Here is a 12,288-nt window from a genome sequence, read left to right as displayed (position 1 = left end):
TGCTCAAGAGACTTTCCTCCGCATGAAGTGTCTTATTTACATATACTGCAACACTGACAAATCTACAACTCTTTGCTGCATTTTTTCTGTTCCCTTATGCACCTTCTCCAGCATGGAAATCAAAACTGCAAGAATACTCCTAATGGGGATGAAGAATTTAACTTATTGTTCTAATCTTTACTCTCCTTCCATAATTTTATCACTTTCTAAAGATTAACATTAGATTTAATTTATAATTTCTTGGTGTCTTCAGGAAGCATTGACAATTTTGTTTCTTTATCATCCTAATTAATTGGCATTCAATGTAAAAGTGAAAGCTTTCAGTTATGTTCTGTGGGGAACTGCACTTTGTGTTCCACTACAATTTGTTCCATGATTACCCTTTGTTTTCTCTAATGCAACCAGTTGCTGATGCTCTTTGGTAACTGTCTACCTATTGCCAGAGTCAATAAATGTGAAGTTGGAAGAGCTCACACAACATCCAAGGAGCAGGAAAGTCTTTGGGCTGAATGGCCCTGATAAAGGATTTCAGCCTGAAATGTTAAAATGCACAGAGAGATCTGGGTGTTCAGGTCCATCGTACCCTGAAGGTGGCAACGCAGGTCAATAGAGTGGTCAAGAAGGCACACGGCATGCTTTCATTCATCAGACGGGGTATTGAGTGCAAGAGTTGGCAGGTCATGTTGCAGTTGTATAGGACTTTGGTTCGACCACATTTGGAATACTGCGTACAGTTCTGGTCGCCACATTGCCAAAAGGGTGTGGATGCTTTGGAGAGGGTGCAGAGGCGGTTCACCAGGATGTTGCCTGGTATGGAGGGCGCTAACAATGAAGAGAGTTTGAGTAGATTAGGATTCTTTACATTAGAAAGATGGAGCTTGAGGGGGGACGTGATTGAGGTCTACAACATCATGAGAGGTATAGACAGGGTGAATAGCAAGAAGCTTTTTCCCAGAGTGGGGGACTCAATTACTAGGGGTCATGATTTCAAGGTGAGAGGGGAAAAGTTTAAGGGAGATATGCATGGAAAATTCTTTATGCAGAGGATGGTGGATGCCTGGAATGCATTGCCAGCGGAGGTGGTAGAGGCGGGCACGATAGCATCATTTAAGATGTATTTAGAAATGGCAGGAAGCAGAGGGATACAGATCCTTGGAAAATAGGCAACAAGTCTAGATAGAGGATCTGGATCGGTGCAGGCTTGGAGGGCCGAAGGGCTTGTTCCTGTGCTGTAATTTTCTTTGTTCTCTTTACTCTTTGTTGACTTTTCTGCTCCTTGGATGTTGTCTAACCTGCTGTGCTCTTCCAGCTTCACATCTATTGACTGGAGCTTGCAATATCTGCAGTCCTTATTGTCTACCTATTCCATTCTTTTCAACACTATGGACCAATCTCCTATCTGATACCAGTCCAAAAGTGAAGCTGAGCTCTAAATAACACGACTACCCCTTGAGCATTCAGCGGATACTGCTTGGTAGAAGTTCATCGACTCAGTAAATGACTCTCTTCGATCTGTCAAAAAATTATTGGTCTTCCTGTGTAAGGAGTGACAATGCCTTAGTGTAGCAGACTGGCACATTTCAATGTCATGGAGTACCTGCTGAAGAACACAGTGAAAACTGGGGCAGCTTCTGCAATGGATGATTGGGCAAAAGCCACAGCTGGTTCCCAGATGGCACATCACAACGAAAGAGTAGAACCCAGCTAAAAATCTTCACATTTATACGTGGGAAAATGCTTCCCTTAATTATCTGTAAATCTAAGTATAAATATCACTGTACCATCAATGAAGTGATTTCCCAGTGACTACTCCATTTATCCATTACTGTTCATTAAGGTACTTCTGCAAATGCTATAACTAAAGTTTTCTTTTGAAAGGAAAAGCAATATGAAAATTGTAAAACACATTGTATCCTTCACTGCTGCATGCATGGAGACCAGGTAATGTTCATTTCCACTTCCCTAGTACATGTTTCAGACACAAACACAGAATACTGAAGAAACACAGCAGGTCACGAGGCATCTGTGGATAGAGAAACAGAGTTAATTTTTTGAGTATTGTTTGGAGCTGGCGTTTCTCTAGCATTCTCTGTGTTTGTTTCAGATTTCCAGCATCTGCAGTGTTTTGCTTTTGTTCACCTGTTTCAGATAAATACCTTCACCAATTTGCAGGCACTTGTACCCCAGGTACAAATCAAGTGAGAGATTTTGCATCAAAAAGGTTTCTTTCAAATTGCAGAAATGTGATTTGAAGAATGGTAATTGTCTGACTAAATGTAATAAATTGCATAAATATATTACTTGCAGGAGGTCGAGTCCTCTTTCCAAGGCAATGGGGATTATTGTCAGAGTTACTCTCATCTCCTCTGAAGATCCAGGAAGTAGCATTAAAAGTTTCAGTGTAAATTCCTCTTTGCTCACTCTCAGTCCGGACTTGTGCCAGATCCACAGATCGTGTCTCCTCTGAGTTGACTGTACATCAAGGAGAAAATAGAAACACAGTTTCAGAGAACTACAAAAGTGCAAATGTCTTTCCTAACTATGCCTTAGTGATCATAATCTAGTTTTATCATTGCTTAAAATGTGAACTCAGATTTATTTTAAAATAAAATGAAATGAAAAGATTTAAGGTAAATATTTTACATTAATTTTGGATGCAAATATCATTGTATTATTTGGAGTTAGTGTGTATAAATATGATCATGAGAAATCCCCAAGGATATTCATCCCAAAGTATTTTGCATTTTGCATGTTAATTAGTGTCAGCATGTTGTGAAAGTGTATATTTTCAACATTGTCATGTCAAAAAATTAATTAATTAATTAATGCAATAATGGGAGTTTTTTGATACCTTAAACATCAACAAGAAGCAGGAGTGAGGGGAAATCGGCAATGCAGTAGGTTAAGTAATTGATCTTTTCGTCCAGCCTGATTTGTTGGGGGTGAGATTCTCCTTTCTCTAGAAAGACTACATATTCCTTTGTGAAATGGCAGTCTGTGATCTTTCCCCATTAAGTACAGAGCTAAAGCATAAATCGACTCTACATTGAAAGCTCAGGCAGAAAATCCATACGAATGGTAGGGAGCACAAAGTGAAATCATTGTTCCAGGTCTTGGATACGCTGTTGCTATGTAGCTTCAAAGTCATTCAAGGTCACTGGCAAACCAAATGCATATTGATTTTCTTGGAATTAGAGAATTTAAAGGACAATCTTCCATATGCGTTTAGACATGCAGAAGGCTAAGATTTCAGAACATATTGATTCCATGAATGGAATATGTGTCTTGTCAAAGTGCTTACATCACTAGCTAACCAGGATTATATTTCGTCTGTTCAATATTTCTGGAAAAGAAAACGTATTAATCAAAAAGTAAACATTAAATAAAGAGCCTGTTTAAATCTGTGAAATAAAAAGATCTCGCCTTAAGCAAATAACAATTCTACAGTGATGCAAAATATAACAAATTGGAGCTTAATCCGATTCATGCTCCAATAAATTGTCACCTTTGACATCATGGTCCCTATAAAATGTTTATGGAGCTTCCTAATTGTCTGAAACCACTTTTTTTGCTTAAGTCAATGTGCAAATGACTCACAATTTTTGATATGCAATTTTTTTCACAAGATTGTGCCCCAATTAGTGCCCATTCTTTGGCAGGACATAGAGACAACTATTGTAACCCAAACCACTCCTACTGAAATAAGAATAAAATAAAAAATAAAAATAGGAAGCTCTTTTTGTGTTAAAACTTATGGTCTATTACCAGCACATTTTAAAAAATATTTTCTTTACAATCAATAAATATGAACAATAGATTTTACATAAATAATGGAAAAATATAGGGTGGAATTTTCTTATTTCCAGTCAAAGTGTTTGTCAGGTGTTTAATCCTTTGTGGCTGGGAGAAAGTCTTATACAATCTTCTGCTCTTCACCTCATTTATTTTGCAGCAGGCCCTCTCGATCAGTCTTTTCATACAACTGTGAGGCCTAGGTGGGGAGGTGCTTACCACTACTGGGATATTGTGGCATTTGCACTACCGGCATTACATTTAAAACCCAGCTGCACACCACTTCAGATGCTGTAAGCTAGGAATTGGCCCTCACACTGAGATACTCAACCATTACCATTGAGGATATGGCTCAAAGAGGAAATCTGCTCCCATTTCACAAACAGAGAACCTGAAGGTGCCGGTAGAGGAGGTGGTGAAAGGCGATCCTTTATTCAGGCGTCTATCACCAAAGCCTACTCCACCAGACACAGCCAGCCTGGGTCAATGCTGTTTCCTGTGTTAATAGGAAGGCCTAGCAGTATAGGAAGGAGTTCAGTGATCATCTGCATTCCAAAAGAGTAAGTATGACCATCTTCTGTCTGCAATCTCAGACTCACAGGGTCCCCCCTAAGACTGTCACTGCATGCACCTCTCACCAAAAACTACTATTACATGCATCATGTATACTCAATGGCTCTTGCCCACCTTCTCGTCCCAAATTTCTAACCGTTCCTGCGACTGGTGTCAACTCACCACCTCTCTTGTTCATGCATCACCATTAACTACACTTCACTTCCACCATAATTAATTATTTTCCTTTCTTTCAATGCGGGCCCATAGGGTCAAGACCAATGGGGAGGGTGAAAGGAGTAGTGCACATCAGGTTCCTCACTCCTTGCAAGAAGAAAAACCTCTGAATGGGGCTGAGTGAACACAATAGACAACAAACCCAGTAAGCTTCGTTTCACTGTGCAGGTTGCTCTCCCTTTGCCACTGTATTTCTTCATCCATTATCAATCTGTGCAAGTTCTTACTCCATGCAGACAACCAAATCCTCCTCTTGTGTATCTCAGGCTTTAATGGGATCCAGTATGCTCCACAAAGAACATTAGCACTGGAGACTCTCGGTTCTATCTCCTCATCTGAGAAGGAACACCTCGGTCCTTCAGAGGATGTATTGGCAAGACTTTCTGTTTGTTCTTTATTCATTCATAGGCTGTGGGAGTTACTGGCTAGGACAACATTTATTCCCCATCCCTAATTGCTCAGAGAACAGCTATGCTTCAACCATATTGCTGTGGGTCTGGTGTCACGTTTGGCCAGAACAGGTAAGGATGACAGATTTCCTTCACGAAAAGACATGCATGAACCATACAGATTTTTCAAACAATTGACACTCAGCAGACCATTAATTTCAGAGTTTTATTGAATTCAAATTCCATGATTTGGTTATGAATCAATGTCCCCAGAAATTTACCTCTGTGTTCTTAGTCCACTGATAACACCACGAGACCATTGCCTTCCAAATTAGCACCCTTCTGCACCCTGGACCAGCTCAGAGACTTTCACTTTGGTTGATACAATGTGTAGATTTGACTGAGTAACATGATCTGATGAGCGTTTCACTGTTACAACTGTGGAATTTGCTGAGGGAGGAACACACCAGGCATCTGGCACTCGAGGGACTGCCGTAGACCAGGTCTCTTCTCAATAGGCACAACATGCTCTCATTGGCTTGGCCTTTAATAACTTTGTCAAATGTACGGACAGGCTCAAGAACAGCAGACAGATTTGTTTGAGATACTCGGTACGATGTTAAATATTTAGTGCTTTAATTGCCTTTTTGGGCATTATGGGTCCCACTATGCCTGCATAAGTGTTGCCATCTTCTCCAAAACTGTATAAAAGATAGCACTGCAGCCCACTGTGCAGCTTTAAAATGCAGACGTAAACTGTAGGTGGATCAGAGATGTGGCATGGGTGTTCTTATAGGCTGATGCATAATGTGCCAGTGTACAGTTGACACAAAAATAAGTGGAAAGGCAAGTTGTGAGAGTGATACAAACATTTTACTGAGAGATATTGTCAGGTTACTTAGGTGGGCAAAAATTTGGCAAATGGAGTATATGTGGGAAAGCATGAAGGGGGTTGTTTATTCAGAAGGGAGAACAAAAGAACAGTGTTATAGAACATAGAACATAGAAAAGTACAGGCCCTTCGGCCCAGATATTGTGCCGTGGAATAATCCTAATCCAAAAATAAAGTAACCTAACCTACATTCCCCTCAATTCACTGCTGCCCATGTGCATGTCCAGCAGTCACTTAAATGTCACTAATGACTCTGCTTCCACGACTACCACTGGCAAACTATTCCATGCGCTCACAACTCTCTGGGTGAAGAACATCCCTCTGACGTCTCCTCTATACCTTCCTCCTAACACCTTAAAACTGATCCCTCGTGGCAGTCAATCCTGCCCTGGGGAAAAGTCTCTCGCTATCGACTCTATCCATGCTTCTCATTACCTTGTACACCTCGATCAGGTCACCTTTCTTCCTCCTTCTCTCCAGAAAGAAAAGTCCGAGCTCAGTCAACCTCTCCTTGTAAGACAAGCCCTCCAATCCAGGCAGCATCCTGGTAAACCTCCTTTGCACCCTCTCCAAAGCCTCCACATCTTTCCTATAATAGGGCGACCAGAACTGGACACAATATTCCAAGTGTGGTCTCACCAGGGTTTTGTAGAGCTGCAGCATAACCTCGCGGCTCTTAAACTCGATCCCCCTGTTAATGAAAGCCAAAACATCATATGCTTTCTTAACAAAAGTGGAAATTTAAATGGAAAAGAATTGTAGAGAGCCTCAACACAAACGTGCTTGCGTGTACTTGTACATGAAACACAGAAAGTTAGCTCACATGTTCAGCAGGTAATCAGGAAGGCTAATGGAATGTCGGCCATTATTTCAAGAGGGTTGGAGTATAAGGATAGGGAAGTTTTAGTGCAGTGGTACAAGGAGTACTGTGAACAGTTTCAGTCCAGTTATTTAAGGAAAGACATTATTTCATTGAAAGCAGTTCAGAGAAAGTCACTGGGATGGTCCCTGGTATGGATGGGATTGTCTTATGAGCAAAGACTAAACAGGTTGGGAATCTGCTCACTGGAGATTAGAAGAATGAGAGATGATCTCATTGAAATGTATAGGATTCTCAAGGGGCTAAAAAGATTCATGCTGAAAGGATATTTCCTCTCATGGGAGAGTTGAGGGTGAGAGGGTACAGTCTCAGAATTAAGGGGCATCAATTTAAGACTGAGATGATGAACTTCATTTCTCACAATGTTATGAGTCTTTTGAACTCCTTGCTACAGAGAGCTGTGAGGCAGAGTCCTTTCAGATATTTAAACCTGGTCTAGATAGCTTCTTGAGCAGCAGGGGAATCAAGGGTTATAGGAAAAGGGCAGGCAAAGTGGATTTGAGCAATTTCACATCAGCCGAGTGGTTGAGTGGCCTACTCCTGTTCCGATTCCTTCCGGCCTTGTGGTCCATGGATGTATGTACCAACAGTGCCCATCTTGTCTGCTGAGATGTTGGTGTCTAGAGTCCAAATGGAGATCCTTTGGAGCAAATGGCAAACTGAATTCACCAGGTATTTGTCCTGATTTCCATGTTGGGATTTCTCAATGTCTACCTTGTTTAGTGCTTTTGATAAAGTAGGAAGCTGAATATTAATAAGGCAAGTTGAAACTCAGCAAGGTATTGAACAAGCAGCAATCACCCTTAATTGGGAACTGGCTACTTCCTAGTGACAAACTTAGCAGGATGAAAGTGAAATGCTTAAAAGTTGGAATGAAATATTCCTGACATTGAGATTGGCTCAATTAACACTCTTGGTCTTATCATCCAATTCTGTCGCAAATCTAATCATTGTCCATGTTGCTCAGATCCCGATCAGATTCTGCCCATGTAGTCAGTTCACTTTCTGTTTTACAGTTGTTGTAATTACAATTTATTTGTCAGTCTAACTTTTCCTTCTACTTGGCTTCTGCATTTTCAAACCTTTTTGTCAGTTTTTCGTGCTTCCTATTACAATCTATATCCCACCATCTCCAAGTTATCAACATTATTTCAGGATCTCTTGTTCTCTAAGCAGTTTAGTAGCCACTATAACAATTTGCCTGAGTTTATGTGTGGATGCCTTTTTTAAAATCATTCCCCCCTCAGCTCTCTTGTTGTATTTCCTTTTAATTGTTCATCTGTTACGTTATCAATTCTGATAAAATGTCCACAGCAGGAAGATTGACTTATCTGTTGCTTTGCTGGTATTGTTAAAATAATGATTATTTCTAATGTTTTATGATTTTGCTCTTACATTGGCTTGAAAAGATAGAAGGCCGGGAAATAAATATTCAGGTTGAATTGTGGAGAAGCAAGGACCTGGGAAGACTGGAAATACTGAAACTCACAAGTCCTATGTTTGATGATTTACAATTCTATAATGTCTCTCCTCAAATTCATACCTGATTCCTGATTGCTGGTAACTGGACTTCCCCCAGCTGAATTGCAATGCTTGCTCTCCTTAAACTGTTTCCGTCTCTTTGCCCAGTGATCAGATCCTTCCTCTGCTGAAGCAATTGCCTGGCAATTTTCAATAGCTTTTCCATCATTTTGCACAGGATCAGTTGGCAACTGCAGATGACAACTTGCTTCAGCCTTTAGATCTGTCATGTCAAAAAACCATATTAATGAAGTTACAAGGCTATCGTCTGCTTTTGAATGTTACATACATAATCTATATGTTATTCCTCTTACATGAAATATATTAATATGTTTGCTGAAAAGGCATTCATATAACACCTTTGAAGTATAAACTTGTGTCATTAATAGGATAGCTAGTAACATGGTATTCCCATCGGGCCATTCTTTGTTTCACCATTGCTTCTAGGAAAATTTTGTTAAGAGGCACCCTAATTAATGGACAGAGTCTATCAAACTTAATCTTTCTCATTAGTGCAGGACTTGATGTACCTTTCTCTATGATAGGTTTAGCTCAGTTGACTTTTCCAGATCAGTTTAAGATTTCTCTTATAATTAGATTATAATAAGAAATGACATTTATGTAGCACATATATAATCAGTAGGGACCAAGTCTTCCCATATTTTGGCAGTGTCATTGAGTTTTGCAGGAGTTCTATCACGCTATTATACCAAACTCATCAACTACCTACCATGCTCCCTAGAGTAAACCTCTCTCTCAACTCTAGCCTGATTTTTCCCATTCACTGGAACTGGAAGTACTGGCCATTTTCAGGATATCACAGGCTTTAGTAGCATTCCCGGCACCAGTGACATATTTGAAAGGCAGTTACACACCCAATTGAGTGCCAACAATCTGGAACTGCTCAGTGTGTTGGTAGACATTTGTCCCGGGTATTGCAGAGAAGAGTAAGGTGCCTCACTTCACAGAGTTAGAAGTCACATGACATCAGGTTATAGCCCAACAGGTTTATTTGAAATCACAAGCTTTCATAGCGCTGCTCCTTTGCCAGGAGAAGACTGGCAAAACAGCAGTACTGTGAAAGTTTATGATTTCAAATAAATCTGTTGGACTATAACCTGGTGTTATGCGACTTCTGACCTTGTCCACTCAGTGTACACCAGCATCTTCACATCATCATTTCACAGAGGCAGAACTGGAGGTCCTGTTGGATGGAATGTCACAGAAGAGGGCTGTCGTCTTCCCAAAGGATTGGCAGAGAAAGTCAGGGCTGCCAAGGATCAGTGCAGTTCCCAACATCTGGAGAAATGGCTAGTAAAGCAGGTAGAAGGTGAATGACCTTGCCTGGTCCACAAGGGAAAAAGCCACCATCTGCTCTCTGCTACCTCACACTTGCTCTACCATCGCTCCTGCACCGACCTCCCATCAAGACGCACTTACTATCCTAATGCAACATCTTCCTGCACATGTTCTTGCCAACAAAGTCCCCAACCCTGCACTATTCACGCTGTATGGCCTTCTGAACTGTCTACTCTCACATTCAGGTGCCCTTCCCCCCAACAAATGTACCAGCACTAAATGCTGTGTCACCCATATTCATCCCATTCAAACCCTCCCTTTCTCTCAGTCTAGGAGAAAACAGCCCATAGAAGGATTATGGTCAGGATGGATCAGGATGGCTCCTCAATTCTTATGAGGAGAGAATCTTGGTGTTGGTTGGTTGAAGATTGGGATCAGTTCCTGTGGTGATGCAGAAATCTCCATATCCCAGCAACCACTTAAGAGGCATTGTTCATTAATATACTGCTTGCTCCCTGTTACCCTACTGTACATTCAATATTAACGGGCTATAACTTCTACACCTTAGTTGTGGTATCCTAAGTTATATCTCCTTTAGACACCAGGGAATGCCCATGATGGCCACCATTAGTAGGTCCACCCACAGCTCATGCTTTTCAGCCCCTCTCAGGAAGACATCATGAATACTTCAAAGGAAGCTCCAACAAGGCTGCTTCCTGTGTTCCAAACCAGCTCAGAAATGCGATAGGGTTAGGGTTAGGGTTAGCAAGTACAGTTGCTGACTTAGAGTCACACCTGTTGCTCAGCTCTTCATTGTTACTTCTCTGCAACTGGTTGAGGGAGAACTGCCCCAGGTCACTGATACTCAGGGGACTGCCCAAGAGCCCCAGGCAGGAGAGGGCACAGTGGTGTTGGTAAACAGGAACATCGTCAGCATGCAGAAGCAGAAACTGGAGCAGCAGGCAGATCTCTTGTGGGTGTGGGGCAACTGAACACACAGGGTGCAGCACTCACCTTAGAATTTGAGAGATGGCCATTTGTTTGTAGCACTTGTCATGCGTTTAGCATACCTGCTGTATGATTCATAGAACAGTGTGCGTTCAGCCACATTTCAACCCCCTTGACTACTGATCAGAGTGACAATCTGTACTAAACAGCAAGGCAAGTAAGAAACAGTGTGAACTTTTAAACTGCAAAGTGCTAGAAGGAAAGGCAAGGCGAGGATGCTGAGAGTATTTAGGTAGGCACTAAATAAGTGAGGGCTAAGACAGCAAGTGAATAGCTCTGAAATGCAGACTTGTCTGGTCGATGACCTGGGTGTGTGTCCCTGTGCAAAGTGTTCTTGCTGCAGCATTATAATGCTAACTGTCAGCGTGCTCCAGGTTGCAGCATGGCAGTGTAGAAGCATACTGTACTTAGATCATGATGGCATGCAGAGGCTAGAACATGGCAAATGCCAGCATCTGTGGATGTTGCGTGTGTGCAACTACTCCTCCGGAGTGTGCCCTGAGACTCTGGTGCCTGATGTCAATTGGAAGTTGAGGGGAGCAAGCAATGAGTTGGGTCGCCAGGTATCCGCTCTGAATTTCATGTTTTGGGAAGCCTCGGTCTCCAGAGTCGGAGAGTCATAGAGTCATGAAGTGGAAACAAATCCTTTGGTCCAACTTGTCCATGCCAACCAAGTTTCTCAAACTAAACTAATCCCACGTGCCTGTGTTTGGCCCATATCCCTCTAAACCTTTCCTATTCATGTACCTGTCCAAATGTCTTTTAAATGTTGTGCTTACAACTACTGCTTCATGTGGTAGTTCATTCCACACATGAACCACACTCTGTGTGGAAAAATGTTGCCCCTCAAGTCCCTTTTAAATCTTTCTCCTCTCACCCTACAAATATACCTTTCAGTTTTGAACTCCCGTACCCTGTGGAAAAGACCTTTGCTATGCACCGTACATATGCCCCTCATGATTTTATAAAACTCTATCAGGTCACCCCTCAACCTCCTGCACTCCAGTGAAAACATTTCCAGTTTATCCAGCCGCTCGTTATAAATCAAACCCTGTAGTCCAGGCAACAACCTAGTAAATTTCTTCGGAACCCTCTCCAATTAGTAATATCCTTCCTCTAGTTTTAATCTGGCAAGCGATAAAATTAATGAGACGAGATTACTAAAATAACGATAATCCCTCTTAATAGGCCTCTCGCTGCTCACTAGTAAGAATCTCATTTTGACATCAGGAATTTAGTTAGACAATGCAACTCGTTGCTCCTGATGTCGAGAAAGGCTTTGCTGGACTTCTCATGCTCCTCTCAAATTTCTCGCCATGACCCACAGTGGTCAGGGTATGGAAAGATTCAGCCCTTGATCTCCAGTTGAACTCCACTTGGTACAAAGGAAATCTGCTCAGGGTTAAAACTAAAAATAACTCTAAGCAGCTATTGCACACCCTCTAGTGGTTGGGGTCAGAGCAGCATTAGCAAGGATTATTTCACCATTCCAGCACTACAGTTTTTGGTAACATTAGCTACCATCTGGAAATAGATTAAATGTGCGCTTAATTGCCTGAAATTTCATTTGGAAATTAGTACAGAGAATGAGAACAAAATAGGATAAATATTAAGAAATTATACATTCACTATGGTATATGTATTTCTTTTTCTTAAGTCAACATTATAAGAAAAAGGTCAACCATACTTGTACAAACCTCTAGGTTTCAGGGACATCT

General features: G+C 41.4%; 1 protein-coding gene across 2 annotated transcripts in view; it reads right to left on the bottom strand.

Annotated features, from left to right (window-relative positions):
* Positions 1-12,288, bottom strand: part of pdzph1 (PDZ and pleckstrin homology domains 1) — a 66,738-nt gene that overhangs the window by 41,024 nt on the left and 13,426 nt on the right. For both annotated transcript variants that reach the window (XM_048526786.2, XM_048526787.2), the window contains exons 4-5: positions 8,286-8,486; positions 2,302-2,472 (exon numbers count right to left, since the gene is read on the bottom strand). In XM_048526786.2, coding sequence (XP_048382743.1) covers positions 2,302-2,472; positions 8,286-8,486 — 372 coding nt within the window. The remainder of the gene's footprint in view (positions 1-2,301; positions 2,473-8,285; positions 8,487-12,288) is intronic.

The sequence above is a fragment of the Stegostoma tigrinum genome, chromosome 3, assembly GCF_030684315.1.
Source record: "Stegostoma tigrinum isolate sSteTig4 chromosome 3, sSteTig4.hap1, whole genome shotgun sequence".
NCBI classification, from domain to species: Eukaryota; Metazoa; Chordata; class Chondrichthyes; order Orectolobiformes; family Stegostomatidae; genus Stegostoma; species Stegostoma tigrinum.
This window is presented reverse-complemented; position numbering and strand designations above follow the sequence as displayed.